This window comes from Telopea speciosissima, chromosome 5 (assembly GCF_018873765.1).
Source record: "Telopea speciosissima isolate NSW1024214 ecotype Mountain lineage chromosome 5, Tspe_v1, whole genome shotgun sequence".
Lineage (NCBI taxonomy): Eukaryota > Viridiplantae > Streptophyta > Magnoliopsida > Proteales > Proteaceae > Telopea > Telopea speciosissima.
This window is the reverse complement of record NC_057920.1, coordinates 41074003-41092595: the sequence shown is the minus strand read 5'-3', so window position 1 is coordinate 41092595 and position 18593 is coordinate 41074003. Positions and strand designations below refer to the sequence as shown.

At 39.5% G+C, this 18593-nt stretch overlaps 1 protein-coding gene and 1 long non-coding RNA gene across 3 annotated transcripts in view; one reads left to right on the top strand and one right to left on the bottom strand.

Annotated features, from left to right (window-relative positions):
• The window catches only part of LOC122662052 (DNA ligase 4), a 144633-nt gene that overhangs the window by 61409 nt on the left and 64631 nt on the right, over nucleotides 1–18593 (top strand). For both annotated transcript variants that reach the window (XM_043857609.1, XM_043857608.1), the window contains exons 8-12: nucleotides 9290–9369; nucleotides 9490–9527; nucleotides 9661–9667; nucleotides 9823–9978; nucleotides 17661–17736. In XM_043857609.1, coding sequence (XP_043713544.1) covers nucleotides 9290–9369; nucleotides 9490–9527; nucleotides 9661–9667; nucleotides 9823–9978; nucleotides 17661–17736 — 357 coding nt within the window. The remainder of the gene's footprint in view (nucleotides 1–9289; nucleotides 9370–9489; nucleotides 9528–9660; nucleotides 9668–9822; nucleotides 9979–17660; nucleotides 17737–18593) is intronic.
• On the bottom strand, nucleotides 1010–18140 carry LOC122662054. Its single transcript, XR_006332964.1, has 3 exons — nucleotides 18130–18140; nucleotides 11539–11544; nucleotides 1010–1123 (listed from the first exon to the last, which is right to left on the bottom strand). It is a non-coding gene; the product is annotated as an uncharacterized LOC122662054 (long non-coding RNA).

Here is an 18593-nt window from a genome sequence, read left to right as displayed (position 1 = left end):
AAAACTCGGAACTCAACCCCAACTCGACCCTAGGAAAAACCGAGATCTTGGTCGAGTTGGTGCATTTTTTTTTTCCAACTCGAAACCTCAACTCGGTGGGGTTTAGACCTAGTTTGGGTCTGAAACTTGGTATTCAGCCTATTTTAGGCCATTTAAACACAATGACATTATCAGATTTTGCAAAAACAAAGTCCAAATAGGAGTTTTACTTCAGACCTTAAGTTGATAGGCGACGACGCACTAAATTACCCTACTCTACACATAATTTAGTGATAGAAAGCAAACAAAATTTTCAATTAATATAAGCATTAGAAATGTTAAAGTGATACATCAAACTGTTTAACAATGTTACAAGTTACAACTATCATCACATAAACTGAGTTTGAATCAAGTATTCAGTCCCCAGTAGTGCCACATAGTCTTCCCATGACATAGTGTTGCTGCACTGTTGCATATAGTGCTCCACAGCAAGTATATAAGAGTTGTCATCAGCATATGTCAAGTCCCCTATCCTAGGGTATAGCTGTTGCCATGAGGCATGAGATCCACTGCTAGTCTGCTACTATCATATTGAGGCATGTATGGGTGTGGCTGGTTTGGGACTGGGAATATGGGCCCAAAACCTGACCCAGTGCTTTGATTGTCGAACTCAAGTGTTGGCTGCCCAAATTGACCATAGCCACTATATTCGGAACTGGTGCTCTCCTAGCCATAATCATAGTCATGATGAGGGTGAGATGAATGCCACAACTGATGCTCACGCAGGTTACAACTTGAAATCCAGAGGTAAAATGAGTCACAGCCTTCAAATGGGGAAGAAAATAGCTTTTGGACAGAACTCGATCGAGAAATATCAATTTCTATCGAATTAGATGACTTTTAAAGAAGTAGATGGGTCGAGATCTGGGTCGACCCGAGATCTCAACCAAGAAAATGTAATTTGAGAACTCGTATACCAACTCGACTCGACCTCCCAAAAATGCGAGATCTCATGAGTTCTCGAACTACGATTCAAACCCAATGACTGAAATAGAGTTTGAATCAAACTCCACAACTCTATCCTACGATTCTGTCAACATGAATAAAATAATAAAAGGACATTACAAAGCAACCCTAAATTGACCTTAGTGAGTCAAGCAATTGCATCAACCCTGGTGTCCCCTTAACATTTCCAATTGGTGAATGTCTTCACCTCTCTTTAGTGTATATTTTATATTTGTATACTAAATGTTTAGATAATTTGATCAAGTTAGCAAATAGTAAGTACTAACAAACCTGAAAGGTCCTGATCTAAATCCTGTTTTATGCATGTTTTGACTAACAAGGCCTTGCCTAGGTGCCTAGGCTTCATGGCTTGTGGCCAGCATCTTGGCTGGCCTTTGCGCCATGACAGCTGTGTAACACTCACCCTCAAGTATGGAACTCCATTGAAAACAATTTCTTCTTTACTAGAGAAGTCAACTAAAGAGGGTATTACAAGGAGTTGCAGTACTGACCTCCTCCTCCTAGGTGATCACACTGTTGAGCAAAGGGTGATGCATGTGGTTGTAATTTTTGTCAACTCACTTTGTTGGGCAACACACTCATCCATGTGTTGCCAATATGGAAAGGGGAGAAGGCATAGTTGCAGAGGAGTGGACTGTGGAGTTGTGGGGTGTGTGGCACTCAGCTCTGGTCAATCTTCACTGTATTTGGTCCGACTATCATTGATTGGTGTCAACATTGACTGAAGCCATACCGATGCTCAGTCCATGTCGAAGGCCACATTCCTCGACACAGCTTCATTGTGTGGCGCGTCTTCACAAACTGCTTCCCAGTGCAGTCTTTCCTCCGGCTTTGGCAGATTCCAGTATCCCCTTTTTGCTGCCTTTGTTGGAATGCTGTCGAAGATACAGATCACCTCTTCTTCCTTGGCCATCTGGAAGAGAATTCTTGCAAAATGCTGCCCCCGAAGGCGGAGAGTTCTCAACTTCTCCAGGAAATGGTTATGGATAGATATGAAATTTGCTGGCTCCTCGATTTGTGATACAGTTGGTAAAATGGATTTTGGCGCTTCTATCAACCAGATTTGGATGGAGTGTAATATAAGGAAATGGACTTCCAAATCTAGATCTCTTAGCCAGATTTGGGACTCCATCTCTTTTGACATTAAATCTAAGCTTTCAGCTGTAACTTCTCCTTGTATTGACTCCCCAAGGAACAAGCATATTGTTGTTTCCTGGGATCTCCCCCCATCCACTATCCAGCTGACCTCCTCCCTTGTTTGAGGCTGTTTTAGCTTGTATTTTTTTGTTCCTTCTCCCCCCAAATTTGGGGTCTCTGTTGTTCTTTTTTTCTCTTGGTAATGAATTCTTTATTCACCCAAAAAAAAGTATCAACCATATTGGGTCACGCATCGACCTGAGAAAGTCGATACTTTTTTTAGGTATAGTATCGGTGTCGTATCGTATCGGTACCCTAAAGATACAATACGTATTGGAGGATACGTTAAGATACTTAAAACATTGTCAACGTCGACTTAGGCCATGACGATGCTCCGTCGATGTCTACGTATAGCCTACAACCGTCGACCAGAACACATCCAAAGTTGGCAGTTACTGTAATTGTCTCTTTTTCCTTTAAGTCATTGAGAAGTATATAATGAAGGTGTTGGGGCCAATGAATTTTCAATGAAGAGAATCTCCATTTGAGGAAGGAGATGAGAGACGTCCAAGAAAGAAGAAACCTTAGCCCCACATTCTTCAAGTCTTCCATTAATACTTCCAGGCATCAAAGAGAACAGAAGACATTCAAGGGTTGAGAGAAGTTGTGGAGAGAAACTTCCTACAAGACCTAGGGCTAGTGTAGAAGACTCAAGAAAGGCTCTACGTGCTTGTTTGCTCCGGTTGAACCAGTGCCTTGATTGAGGAGAAGCAAAAGAGGGAAACAGGAAGGTGGTGTAAGATTCATTGTTTGTAAAATCTCTACCTTACACTTTACTTCTTTTATTTTGTAATGACTGTAGGAAGATTGTAAAAATATCCCAGTCAATAGTTGAGCTTTAAAGCCATTATTGTTAGTCATTTATTTGTATTAACCAAATCTATCTAGTGGGTGCTTGATAGGGAAGTGTGTGCTCCTTTGTAGTGGGTGCTACAAAATCATAGGGGTGGGTGACACTATGTTGTAATGTAATGGGTACAAGGGTAATTCTGTCCTAGGGGTATTATTGTCATTGGTATCCATTCTGGAATGTTCCTCATCTAGTTATAAATAAAGAGGCTGTGGACACATTGTTCATAAGCCACATTCAAGGATTTCCACATGGTATCAGAGCAGAAATCAATCCGAAAATTCTGGAGATAATTTTTTCTCAAATTTTTTTCTCCTTCTCTCTTGCGATCGAACCCTAGCCCACCACACACTTCCGCCACCACCTTCCACCGGTAGCCTCTCTTCTGCCTCCCATCCACCTTCCGCCTCCTCCCACCTCTTCTGTCAGCCCCTTTCTCGCCTCCCCACACCTTCGGTCACCACCACCACTTTCGCTAGCCCCTTTTACCGCCACCCCCCTTCTCCAATTTTTCCGCCTTCCCCTTTATTTTTTGCGGAAGGGTTTCTCCTTTTTTCTTGTTTCCCGACTCCCTTCCCCACCCCTGGTGGTGAGTTGACTCCCTCCAAGGGGCTTTTTGGGCTCTTGATGACTTAAGACCATTCGGCAGAATTTTTTTTTCTCGATCTTCCTTGTGGTTTTTTCTCTATAATCAGCCACCATGCCAGGAGATTCTGACATTTCCACAGCCACCTCTGGCCACAAAGGCACAAATCAAAGTGATTTCCTTCCGTTCCAAACTAGCTCCATTAAACTGAATGGAAGCAATTATTTGTTGTGGTCTCGCTCCTGCCTCTTTGCAATCGGTTCCCGTGGTCTTTTTGGCTATATCACGGGCGCGGTTGCCAAACCCTTTGATGCTGGTTCTGCGCTTGACAAGTGGGTGACTTCCAATTTTCTTGTCATGACCTAGGCGTTACCTTCTTCTTGACACGGCTGCGAAAATTTGGAAGACAACCAAGGATACTGCTACTTGTGAGACAGATGCTACTGGGTTTCAGAAATGGGAAGAGGACTTACGTGTGTTTGATTTTCTTGCTGGACTCACTATTGAGTTTGACCAGATCCGGGCTGCCATCCTCCATCGTGATCCTCTTCTCTCCCTTGAACCGGCGTATTCTCTTGTTGCTACTGAGGATGATCGCCGGGCTGCTATGATTCAGCTTGCTACACAGGAACAATCTTCTCTTCTCTCTAGTTCTCAGCCTAGTACTCGTGGAAATTCTGCCCATAGTACTGGGGCTGATCCTACAGGCACTGATCGACCTCCTGTCAAATGTGATTATTGTGGTCGGGAACGACACAAAGGACTGTTGTTGGAAGCTTCACCGCCGTCCTGCAGATACCCGGGGATGTTGTTCGGGTCGTCCTTCCCGGGCTAACCAGGCTGTCTCTAATGATCATTTTTCTGACTCGACCGGCCCTCTTTCCAGTGATGAGATGCAGCACCTCCGTACTTTGATGTCCAGGCTGGACACTACTGCCTCTTCTACGGATGCCTCTACCATTTCCTTGTTCGAAAATTCTGGTTCAGGTATTTCTTTTTGTGGTAGTTGGTCCTCTGTTGATTCCACCTCATGGGTAATTGACTTTGGCACAACTGATCACATGACAGGTTCTCCTTCTCATTTTTTGAATTATTCTCCTTTATTTGGTAATTCCAAAGTTCGTGTTGTTGATGGTTCTCTCTCCCCTTTCTCTGGGAAGGGAACCGTACAGTGTTAGCCGTCTATGCGTATTTCCTCTATCTTGCATGTTCCCAAATTTTGTACTAATCTCTTGTCTATTAGTAGTCTTACTAAAGAGTCACCTTTTTTCCTTCTCACTACTTGATTCAGGACTTGGATTGGTAGTGGTAAGGTGGTTGGTGGTCTCTATGTGCTCAACGGCTGTTCATCTGTAAATTCTGCTTTGGCATCTCCTGGTTCTCCTATTGGCACCTCAGATGCTGCTCTTACTGAGCTTCTTACATGGCACAGGCGTTTTGGCCATCCTTCCCTTGGAGTTTTATCTACTTTATTTCCGTCTTTGATTAAGAGATGTGATCCGAATAATGTTAGTTGTGATGTTTGCATTTTTGCTAAACAAACTAGAGCTGTTTATCCTGTTTTTGATAATAGAAGTTTAGTTCCTTTTACTTTGATTCATTCGGATGTGTGGGGCCCTACCCGGTGTGTGTCCACTTCTGGGTTTCATTGGTTCGTTACTTTTATTGATTGCTTTAGCCGGACTACCTGGGTCTACTTGATGAATTAGAAGAGTGATGTCTTTAGTTGTTTCCAGTTATTCCATAAGATGGTTCAGACTCAATTCGATGCCCGTGTGAAGATTGTCTGCACTAACAATGGGAAGGAGTACATGGACAGCCGGTTTCACACTTACTTTGACTCACACGGGGGGGGGGGGGGGGGGGGGGGGGGGGGGGGGGGGGGGGGGGGGGGGGGGGGGGGGGGGGGGAAAATTGGGGGGGGTTGGGGGTTTTTTTTTTTTATTTTTGTTGTTGTTTTTGTTGGGGGTGGGGGGGGTATTTTTTGTTTTTTTTTTTTTGTGGTTAGTAGGGTGGTTTTCTTGGGGGGGTGGGGGGGGGGTTTTTTTTGTGTCCCTCGAAGGGTTGGGTGTGGGCTGTCACCAGTATCCAAGCTTGATCCTCAAGTCTCTTGGGATACTCACGCCGTGAAAAGGGCCGTTACCTCCTCCCACATCGATTGGATCTATGGTGTTGGTCCGTAGTGAGGCTTCACCTACTAAATAGGTGTCCCCTCTTTGCCGTAAGTGGTCAAGGACTAAAAATAGACAACTGGAGGTTGCTTGCTCCCATTATGTTCACCATGCATGTCCCCACGATTTTGGGGGATGCTGTGCTTGCTGCCTTCTCATATCTTGGATGCTCACTTGCCCTCTGTGAGGTTCTGTTGGGGAGTTCCTCCTTTGTTGTCCCTCCAAAGGTGTTTGGGTGTGTTGTGTTTGCCCGTAATCACCACCATATTGGGAAGCTTGATCCTCGAGGTCTTCGGTGTGTGTTCTTGGGATACTCGCCACCGAAAAGGGCTACAAATGTTACCATCCTCCCACATGGCGATTGTTGATCTCTATGGATGTTGTGTTCCGTGAGTCTCGAGGCTTATTTTGCACCTACTACATCTCTTCGTGGGGAGCCTCGGAGCGAAGAGGTGTCCCTCTTATTGAGCGTTGAAGTTGAGATTTCTACTATGGAAGAACCAACGACGAAATAGAGATTCAAGGTGGGATCACCGGACAAGAACAGGCCAGCCCTGATACAAGGAGTTGTTGAGCAGCCTATTGTCTACGGGAGACTAGAAGAAAATATCCCTATTATGATGAGACGTTTGCACAGGGAACTTGGCACAAAGACTACCACCATCGAACCATCTCCACCTGAACTTCCGGCTCAGCTCTCCTCAACCTCCTTCATTAAAGAGAAGCTGGAGCAAGGAGTCAGGTGTGTCCCATTTGTTCATCCGGTGATTAACTAGCGATGTTCTTACTAAAAGTCTTTGTTCTAAGTTCTTTTTCTTCTGTAGTTAGCAAGCTGGGCATGGTTGATATATATGCACCAACTTGAGGGGGAGTGTTGTAATGTAATGGGTACAAGGGTAACTCTGTCCTAGGGGTATTATTGTCATTTGCATTTATTCTGGAATGTTCCTCATCTAGTTATAAATAAAGAGGCTATGGACACATTGTTCATAAGCCACATTCAAGGATTTCCACACACTAAAAGTGTACTATGCTTACACCGAGGCCGGATTTGGGTTGTAGCCCAAGCGGTCATTTGTAATGTGGATGTAGTCACATTGGTTAACGTACCCCTCATCTTTTGTGTTTCCTTCTTATGGTTTATCTTGCATCATATTGCCTATCTGTTTGTTTGTGGATGTATGTGTAGTTGTGGAGATGAATGTATGTGAATATTTGGCGGCCTCCACATGGTAGTGAGCACATGTGGTTGCCAGGTATGTGCTTATAAGTTGATGAATGTGTTGGCCGTGTGCATGAGCACTTGTGACCATGGTTCGAAAACTCGTCTCGAACAGCCGTTTGGACCAGGTCGAGTTTTTCAAAATCTCGAGATCTCGGCGAGGCAGTGCATTTTTTTTTTGTTTCGACACTATGTTTCGGTGCCATAGTTGGCTCCAAAACTTTAAGGGAAGCTTGTTTTAGGCTTAATAAACATATTTAAAGGTTCAAATTGGAAGAAAAAATCACGATTTGGTGTTTTGGATTTGCATCCTTGGTTGGCAGTAAAGGCCGAACCCTTAATGTAATATTGCTTATTCTACACATCGTTTGAAAGTAAAACAAGTGAATTATGCAATAATGGATGAAGACACATACTCTTGTAAAGAAATAGTTAAGGACCTAAAGTTTCTACTACAAACTACATTACTTACTGCAGTGAACAATAAGTCAATAATACCAACTAGCAAGTACAGTGAACAATAATACATAAGTCTCCCAAGTCCCAAGTCCCTAGTCCCAAGTCCCAACAAGTGACTGCCTACTGATATGAACTATGACGTGCTGGATCAAGCCCACTTATGTTCCGATGGAGATGACGTGCATTGTCCTCTATCTGCATGACATATGAATGCCACGTCATAGTGTTCGAGAACAAATAGTCCTCTGCAGCTGCACTATAAATGGTCTCATCTACATACTGCCTATAACTTATCCTAGGGTATAGGCAGCAATCGATCTCTTCGTTGTGTATCCCAGTAGCAAGGAGTGATGATGTAGCCAAAAAGTGAAGAAACCAAGTTTTTCCCCTTCTCTAGACCAAAACAGCACTCGAGAGAGTTCAGAATCTCAAAATAAAAATCAAGTTAGTGCACTTTTATAAAGTGCTTTGTAGCAGTTTCTCGATATTTCGGCGAGATATTCGAAACTACCGAAAAATCGACTGAGATTTTTTAAACTGTGCAGTTTTTTAATTCGTATAATATCTCGTCTTGACCAGCTTGAGTTTCTCAAATTTTTCGAGAGGCGAGATTTTGAACTATGCTTGTGACACCAATAAGTTATTGGACGGAACGAAGGAGTTGGGTTTGTTTTGAAGACCACTAATTTATCCCTCTCTCAGTGGGCCGTTGTGTTCAACACACACACACCTAGTGTTTAGAAGCAATCACACTGAGATGCCAGAAACTTAGACTCCAAGGATAAAGGAATTAACTCAGACATTATTTAAACCAAAATAGGATTAACCTGACTAGTGCTAGTCCAATAAGCATGAAAATAGCCAGATCCAACATCTGAAACCAGTAAAATTACAAAGTAGCAACTTGAAGGGCTAAATGTCTTAGCCATATGGCACCTCAGCCTTGTAGAATTAGAGTTGGACAAATGATGTGCCCCAAAATCACCCCCGGTTTCCATGTGGACCCCAAATATTCCTAGTGATCCAAATAAGAAAGGGAGCCATAGGATTAACCATATGATGCCTCCTTGTATACACCATTTATTGCTTCAAATGTTTCCCATCATACAGTTAGTGATGGTGAATATCATAATGATAAGAGTCATTAGACTGTTTGTGGGAGGCTCTAGATGATTCTCCACTTTCCTTCTTACTCACTCAGCATATGACATTGTTTATTACATCACACCTTTTATTTGTAGTAGGCATGAAAAATAAGTTGTCAATGTAAATGAGTAGGTAGATATGAGTAAAGGGGAATCTTATTAATACAAGCAAAAGGAAGGAAGGTAGAGAAAGAGTTAAATTAAGCTTATAAGGAAAAAGGAAGATTTTGAATCCATATAAAATAATATCATGGAAAGAGTTGAATTTCTGCAAAATAAACCTCTCCAAAAACTACTCCCCTACAGATGTGCATGTATGATAAAAATAACTAACGTATCAAATTCCACTATGTACCCAAACTTCCTCGCATCTCCCAGCCATTGGATTGCTCTATTATATATGAACCCTCCTTTTGATACAAGACAAAGATATTCATATATAGTGATGTAAAATGACTCAACTACCCATAAACCTGCATATTTTATCATGGTTAAATTGTGGTTGTAGTTACCACTTACCATTGTTACCAATTACCATAATTTATCATCTCATGAACTATTCCTCAACATTGTTGTGAGATAGAATTTCTATGGTAAATTTTAAAACATTATAGGCCTCTACTCTTCATCGTTCTTATCATAATTCTATTTCAGGTGTATACTTGATGGCGAAATGTTGGTTTGGGACACATCTACCAATCGTTTTGCAGAGTTCGGCTCAAATCAAGAAATAGGTTTTAAACTGTTTGATTCATTCATTTGCTCCCCCACCCCCCCTAATGGGTGCCTGTGAAGATCTCTCTATTTGTAGTAGTATGTGATTTTGGAGATTTATCCTTTTTTGATTCATACAGCAAAGGGAGCAAGGGATGGACTAGACAGAGATCGACAGGTATCCTTCAGTGCGATGCCAGTGCTTCTATGTCCTTTTTTTCCTGGGAGTTTACTTTAACGCTTTTATGTTCTTAGTATAGAAAGTGGTTTTATATTTCTATATAAACTAATCTGGTTTCCTTGTGACGCAGTTATGCTGTATCCTCTGGTCGTCCCTGTTTTTCCTTGAGGTTTCGAAGTGACTTGTTTTAGCATGGATGCTTGAGTCCATGATACTTTATTTTCTGGAAATTAAAACATGAAGGAAACTGGATATGAGAGACTATGCTAGCCTTAACATAAGATTATCGTAGATGTTGCATTTGATATTCTTTATGTTGGAGACACTAGTGTGATCCATCAGAGTTTGAAGGAACGACATGACCTTCTCAGAAAAGTTTTAAAGCCTTTGAAGGGTCGTTTGGAAATATTAGTTCCTAACGGTGGTCTTGATGCTCATCTTCCTGTAGGTAGGTAAAGAGAATGGGAACAGACTTATTTTTACTATTTTCATTTTCTAGACTGTCCCTATGTGTTCTTCAATTCTTCAAAGGAATCATTTAACACCAAATACGTAGTATGAAGTTAACTATGCTTATGCGATTTTCCAAGGGTTTTTTAAGCTTTTTGGTCTTTTTGTATGGTTCACTGGTTCTTACCAATGGGTAGCATGCATTGATTTTTATTTTTTTAGGACATAAGGACTAGTCTGAGGCCATATCATTGTATGCTTGAAGACAAATATGTTGTACAGATTATTCAAGAAATTACATACACCTCCCTAGGGAGGTAAAAGATAAAAATAGAAAATACAATATAAGAAAGTAAGAAACTAGACTAGTACCCAAACTACCCTTATTACAGAATTCTAACACTCCCCCTCAAGCTGGAGAATAAATGTCATACATTCCCATCTTGCATAATAGGGTACTAAACTGATGAGGGAAACTCATGAGGGATGAGCCCCTTGGTAAAGATGTCAGCTAATTGATCGCCTGTCTTAACAAAAGGTGTACAAATGTAGTCGGAGTCAATCTTCTCCTTGATGAAATGTCGGTCCACTTCAATGTGCTTTGTTCTGTCATGTTGCACAGGGTTGTGTGCTATGCTAATGGCAGCCTTGTTATCACAATAGAATCTCATAGGTGCCTCAGTATCATATCCCAACTCTTGGACCAGCTGTCTCAATCATAGGAGTTCACATACTCCATGAGCCATAGCTCTAAATTCTGCCTTTGCACTCTACCGAGCCACAACTGGTTGCTTTTTACTCGTCCATGTGACCATATTACTACCACAAAAGTACAATAGCTAGATGTAGATCGCACTTGTCGAAACTAAACCAACCCAATCAGCATCAGTGTAGCCTTCAATTCTCAAATGGTTGTACTTGGCATATAGGAGACCTTTTCCTGGAGAGGACCTCAAGTACCTGAGGATGCGGTAAACAACATCCACGTGCCCACTCACAACGTCCTAAACTTGGATAGGGTCTTAGGCACCACTCACACGAGCGCTGACCCAGAAGATTACAATCTTACATTAGTAGTTGTAAATAAATTCCAGTCTTGCTTACAACTCAGCGGAAGGATTAGATATTGGATAATAGTTCAAGTCAAATGTATACATTGATGGCAGTTATTTACAAAGTTGTACAACAAGAATCCTGTTCATGACGTGCATACAATTAAATACATCTCATAAACAATGTATTCATTCATCAACATTATATATTCTGAAATAACATTGTTCTCAAAATATCCCTCAAACTCTGAACTACTAACACTCATTGTTGTCAAGGCGGCAAGGCGACCCAAGGCAGTGGAGGGGTGTCTAAGCACTCAGGCGACAAGGCACCTCAAGTGTTATATTTATTTCCCCCCTTTCTAACATTATTTAGTATGCTACAATATATATCTTATATCATCAAAAATTAACATTATGCCTCCTCAAGTCATAAAAATCAACATTAAGTCACATCAAGTCATCAAAAATCAATATTAAGGCACATCAAGTCAAAAAAAATCAACATAGAACTAAAAGACAATAGAATTGAAGAAACAAGCTATTGGAAATTCGAAACAATCAAACATACATTTGGTTTATATTTTTCTTAGAAAATATTATCTTATCTATAGGTAATTAAATTGCTCTCGATTTAGAAAAATGTTCTTGTTCTCTAAGAAGTTTGACTAGTCAAATGATTTTATTTTTACGTGAGACTTTTAGTATCAGGTAAAGCACAAAATCAGCTTTCCAACAAATCCAAAATCTCTTAAATCTGATTTATATTGAAGAAGTTATGTTCCAGACAAGCCTTATTTGGTAGGCGTGAATGCCGTCAAAATCACTCTGAATGAATTTTTTTTTAGGTATCAAAACAAATGAATATTTTACTGCACTTTTGGTTTTTAACAATGTTTTATTATATTAAGTTTTATAGAATTTTTAGATTTGAGAAAACCCCAGCATTAGAAAGTCGAAAAGTTCACCTACCGTCGAAAATTCAGTTTTTGTTCTTGAACTAGAGGGTTAACTTTTTTCCTTTTGGAATTTGACTTTTTAAATATCTGTATTGTATTCAAATAGGGGGGTATTTTCTTATTTATGTATAATAACTTAAGTAAATGAAATACCAAATATAAAAACATTTACTTAAATGATATTTCACATAAATAAGTGCCAGAACCGAGTTCGATACCAATAAAACCATCACATAAGTAAGTGCCAAAACCAGGTTCGATACCAATAAAACTAATGCAAAGTACTTTGCAATAAGGCGACAGTCGTCTAGGCCCCTACAAAACCGCCTGGACTCCTAGGCGACGCCATGACAACTGTGCTAACACTGCTCACAGTTCAAAAACTTCGGAGCTCTATAAGCCTCCACACCTAACTCTTCATCTGAAAAACATCAACATATATAGGGTGAGCTTCCGCCTACCGAGGTACACATGATCTTATACACATAAGCATTTTAAAGAACATTAATGGAACAGAGACATAAATAGCACCTCATAAAACTTCACTTCTTATTTAATTAGGTCAGGTCTTGGCTACTTAGTGAACTACCATAGTGCACAAACAATAAAGGGTGGTAATCAACTACAAACATTCCCAGACACTGTAGCCCAACATTATAGATGTGCTCTACTCCCATGTGTCCGGGCATCGTACCCCTGGGTGAGGACCATATAAACATCATATTAAACGCACTCTACTCCCATGTGTCCAAGTACCGTAGCCCTTGGAAAGGACCCCTCATCTAATCAAATATCATAATAGATGCGCTCTACTCTCATGTTCCAGGCACCGTAGCCCTGGGGGAGGACCCCTCGTCTATTCTCTTTCTCTTTCAAGACCCTCATCCAGTGCATAACCCCCTACTGGAAAGAGGTGGTAGCCACAGGGTTGTATAACATTACCAATCATCATAACACAATTTTCTTTGTCCTTCCTTCATTTGCTTTCATTCTCTTCCATTCAACATCTCTTTCTTACTTTCATTTATCATAATATATAATGTGATTCCCTTTAAGTTCATGGAACAATTCATGTCAACTACTATAATTTCATTTCACATTTCATTACTTGAGCATTGCGATATTTTATATATCATTAAATAGCATGCATCACCAAGCTTCTATGTACCATCATACTCTGTCATTTAAATTAGTAAATTACATAAACATCATTTTCCATGAAATTCATGAAACATTTCGTATCATATAATCCACATTTTAACATACTTAGCATTTCAGTCAGGAAACAGCTTTGGTGCAACGATTAGGTTGCTCTATTGTGACCTAGAGGTCATGGGTTCGAGTCTGAAAACAGACTCTCTGCGAAAGCAGGGGTAAGGCTGGGTACATTATGACCCTCCCCTGACCCCACAATGTCGGGAGCCTCGTGTACTGGGTATGCCCTCTTTTAGCATTTCAGCATTACATATCAAGCATCACAAACATTCATATAATCAGTCATTCAAATCAATAAGTACAAGAGCATCAATCATTTTCGTTCATACTTCAGAAGTACACTTTTAACCCACATAATATAGACATGAACCCTCACCTTGATTCAACTCCTTTGTTTCTTCTTAATTTCTTTTTAATTGACTGCTCTAGCAGCACTAAGACTCACTCCCTTCTTCAATTTGCTATACCCTTCAAACAATTACCCAACCTTTGTGACACAACTTCAAGAATACAATTTACAGTCTTTTTAATTCTTCAATCTCCTACCATTCAAGGCCCTGATTTCTTTAACTTTCACATAATTCCTTTCCCAATTCATCAAGATAGTACCATTCTATGCCCTTCTCTGTTCAGCAGTCTCTCAACTTAATTCCTTCTCTTAATTTTCCTCTAAATCCTTTTGACTCTCTTTCAATTTGATATTCCAGCCATTTTTAGGACCAAATCATTCTTCAATTATGATAATCCTTTGTAAATTGGTTCAAACTCTTGATAACCTCTACAGTACTCTTGTTCAACTCACAATTCTTCTTTAAATGTTTGACTCAACAACTCAAAATCATGAGTTTCTCATTGTTCCAGTACACAGTTTATCTTCTACCATGGCTTGAATCCTCTATTCAGCTTGAACAGAGCACCAGCTCTACCTCTTCTTCTTTCAATTTCTTGAACTCAAATGCATATCTCTTCTAGTTCAAACTCTGTTCAACTATTAATGAACCAGCACCTCAAATGCCCAGATTCTTAATTGATTCATAAAGTCACAACAGCTCCATTAATCCAGCTTCCCTTCTTCTTCTTCTTCTTTTCTATTTCCTTTGCTGCCTTTCAAATTAGAACTCCAGGTCCTCTGTTGCTCAACTCCAGTCTTCAATGGTTAAGGTAAACCCTCAGAAATAGAATCTCAAATTTACTTCAGATCTCCAGTTACTTCTTCTTTCAATTCACCTTCTCAACTCCCTTGCTGAACCCAGCTGTATTCTTATCCAATCACAAGAACCTCTTGAAGATTTGTTGGTTCAACAGTTCATTAATCATACTAATTTCCCAAGCTCAGCCTCTATTTTCTTTAACTATTAGTTTAATATACCAAGTTTTTCAAGCAAAACACTGCTGTTCTTCAATTTCTTTCTTGAATTCCCATGGTTCAACAACCTAATTTCCCCATCTCAAGAGATTACATAATACATACACATGCACTAGTTCGCTTCAATTCCCTGCACCTCTTGTTCTCCTCCTCCCTTCTTTTCTTCTATAAAAAAAAAAAAAAAACAGCAAACACCTCTGAACTTCAGCTTCTCTTCCTCTTCCTTTCTTCTTCTTTTTCTTCTAAGTCTGAAATTTGGCAGTGTGCTAACCGATTCCTTTCTCCTTAGCCTAGCTTAGGAACTTCTAACTAATCTAATTACAAATCTAATTTAGGACTTACTTAGTTCATCTACTAGTGAACTAATCAATATTCTAATTGATCTTAGAGCTAATATAATTTAATTAGATGAATTTACCTCAATTTACTTAAGTCAAATCTCATCTCCAGCCACCTCCTTGTTTACTAGACCAAGTTTTTGCCACCTCCACCTTAGAGCCATGTGACTAGCTCTCCATTGCCACCACCACCTTGCCATGCCATATGGCTGGTCTCCCATTGCCACATCCTCCTTACATGGTCCACCTCCTACTTACCTAAACATGTGGCTGGTTTTGAACGGTCACCACTTCCTTCTCCATGCACATGGTGGCTGCCTCATAGGCCACCACCTCCTTCCTCAGCCATATGGCTGGTACTCAAGAGCCACCTCCTTCTTAAACATGCACATTATGGCAGCCTCTCTTGCAACCATAGGGTCCAATATGGTGCTGTTACCCATAAACCCCATTAGCATTAATTAATCCTAACTAATATGGATTAACCTTAATTGGTCATGGTTATCTTTAAGCATGCCACCTCAGGCTTTTCTATTCACAGTGTATAAATTACAAAAATAAAATCTTATACCATACATCATATATCCTTAATAACATAGGTATACATGGGTATTAATAAAATAATTTACTTGCCATAACAATACTATAAAATATTTCATTTCATTAAAATAATATAAAAAGATATTAAAACAGAATATTGAGCATTAAATAATTTACAATCCTCATGCCATTTGTCATACTCAAAAATTACAACTGTGCCACTGCTCACTTATATTAATAGAATAATACAAGTACATCATTAAAATAATGATAAATAACAATTACAAGCCCATTACAATGCAAATATTATTAAAATATTCAAGGACATCTAAAATAATAATAAAATAAACAATACATGCATGCTAGGTGTTACACCAATGGTCAAGTATCAGAGATAGAATAGCATAACAAAGTTTGATACTAAAAAAATAGGGAACAAACATCTCATTTTCTTGTATTTCGATCTCTAAAGGAGAACTGAAAGTTGGGGCACTAGTTTTGGGAAAAAAAGAAGAGAAGCTTTGAGGTCAGCTTTTTCAACCAATACAGGTCCAAGAGTCAGGCTTAGAACGTTAAACTTTATGTTACAAAGAGTGCTTGGAAAGGCATATTTACGGTCTTCATTTATTTTATCCTAACATCGTTTGGATTCTTTAATTGCTTTAATTTCCTTTAGCTAATTTGAAATTTGATGTTGGGACTTTAACATAACTCATTAGGAGGGAAAACGAAACCCTAAATTCCCCTTAATAATTAAAGAACCAGAAGACAAAATGCTGTCACTCAGATAAAGCACTCTTTGAAAAATGTTCACGGGGCAGGGTCGCAGGGACCTCTTATTTCTTGCCAGTTTGATCTTAATTGTGCTGGCTTGAATGCACATTGGATTTCCGAAGGGTCTTATGAAAGAGATCTCACAATGCTTCTTTGCGCTTCTGGGCTTGGTGGATGTCTTCATTCCTACTTCTGCTTGTTTAGGGGTTTCTTTTTGTTGCTTCTGATTTATGTAAATGCACAGATATGTACTGTCTCCGCATGAGACGTAATTAGATTCCCAAGCCAAGATTTACAGAGGTGCATAACTTTGGTATAACTTAATTCTTTCTGGATTTGGGCCCTTCCAGTCCAGCAAGATTCAAGATGCAGCGGTCAAACATTCTTGTCACAGCCCATATGATCAAGGTACTAAAACTTGGAACTCGGTACCAACTCGGTCCCTTGGAAAACTGAGTCGAGTCGAGATCTTGCTGAGTTGGTGCATTTTTTTTTTTTCTACTCGAAGCCTCAATTCGGTGGGTTTTAGACCTAGTTTGGGTCTGAAACTTGGTATTCAGCCTATTTTAGACCATTTAAACACAATGGCACTATCCGATTTTGCAAAAACAAAGCCCAAATAGGAATTATGTACCGGTCAAACTTAATTTGGTGTGCACGAATGCTATCAAAATCACTCTGAATGAAAATATTTTCTTGGACATCAAAACAAATGAATATTTTACCGCACTTTTGGTTTTTAGCAATGTTTTACCATATTAAGATTTATGGAATTTTTAGATTTGAGAAAAACCCTAGCATTAGAAAGTTGAAAATTCCACCTACCGCTGAAAATCCAGTTTTTGTTCTTGAACTTGGGGGTTGACTGTTTTTCCTTTTGGAATTTTATTTTTTAACTATTTTTATTGGATTCAAATAGGGGGTATTTGCTTATTTATGAATAATATCTTAAGTAAATGTAAAAACATTTACTAAATGATATTAGGCATAAATAAGTGTCTGTCTTTTTTAGTTCCTGACCTAAATAAGTGTCTGTATACCAAGGTTTGCATAGATAGGTGTCTGTATACCAAGATTTTCCACCAAGATCTCGAGATCTGGCACTCATATAAAAGGGTTTGGGTCAAGATTCTCGAGATCTCAAGATCTCGGTCGAGTTGTTGCACTTTTGCAACTCATATGCCAACTCGTCTCGGTTTCTCAAAAAACCAAGAAACTCGTCGAGATCTCGCGAGTTCTCGAACTATGCATTTGATAACCTTGAATTTTATGTGTTCAAAGTTCAAACATTGGCATACTTTTATGATAGAGACTTTGGATATGGTAAAAAGCCTCTAAGTCTGAAGATTTCATGGATTTTCTGTGGGTTGACTTAACAAAGTTTATCACTAGTATATATAGGTGCTTCATATTGATTTAATGTATTGATCATGCAGTGGAGCCATGCTGGTCTCTTATTGCAAATTGTGTGGAAGATGTTGAAAATTTTTTCAAGGAAACTATTGAAAACAGGTGAGCAAACTTTTCTTGCAAAATTTTCCTTGTTCCAATTATTGAGAGAAAGTGGTGTGTTTCCTTCAATTCCTAACATGTAATCCAAGTCTCTGACTTCATGCTAGATGAAATGTACACCAAAATGAGGATTTATATCTTGAACACATGTCCAATGTACTGAGGATCTGGAGTTATTACTAACTGAGACCATTGATATTGTCTATATAACCAGCATGATTGGAAGAGTTAATTACTGCTTCAGAAACTGGGCCATGTACTGAATATTAGATTGACTTCAATTGATATACCTTGAAAATTCCATCTGATTCATTATGAGTCTGTAAGGTTGGAAAAAACTAATGATTTACATTTGGGATGCATCAGCTGGCAAATGTCTGCGTCCTTGGTAACCACAGTAACTGCAGTTGTTAATTGGAATCATTACCTTTTCCAGACAGCAGAGAGCAGAGAGAAGCACTGGCATGATTATTGGGTTAGAATTTTGTGTCAGCTGTAGCGGATGGTAGGGTCAAAACTGAAATACGTAGTTTTCTTGAACTGAAAGGATTGATAGGAGATATCAATCATTGAAGTGGCAGAAGACAAAAATAAGAATCTCTTGGTCACTACAAGTGGCTTAACTAAGTGAGAATATATTGGTGAAGGATTAAAATTGATGCTTGGTGGAACATTTTCTGGGTATTAAGCTGGGAGAGGCAATGGCCAGTAAATATAATTGTCAAGGCGTTGCCTAGGTTTAAGCTACCTGTTGTCATATGTGCCAAGGCATCAGATCCAAACCCCAGATGATCTTGCCCACCACAGAATATAAATTCTAATAATTTTCCATTCCCTTATGTTTTTCCATTATTTCA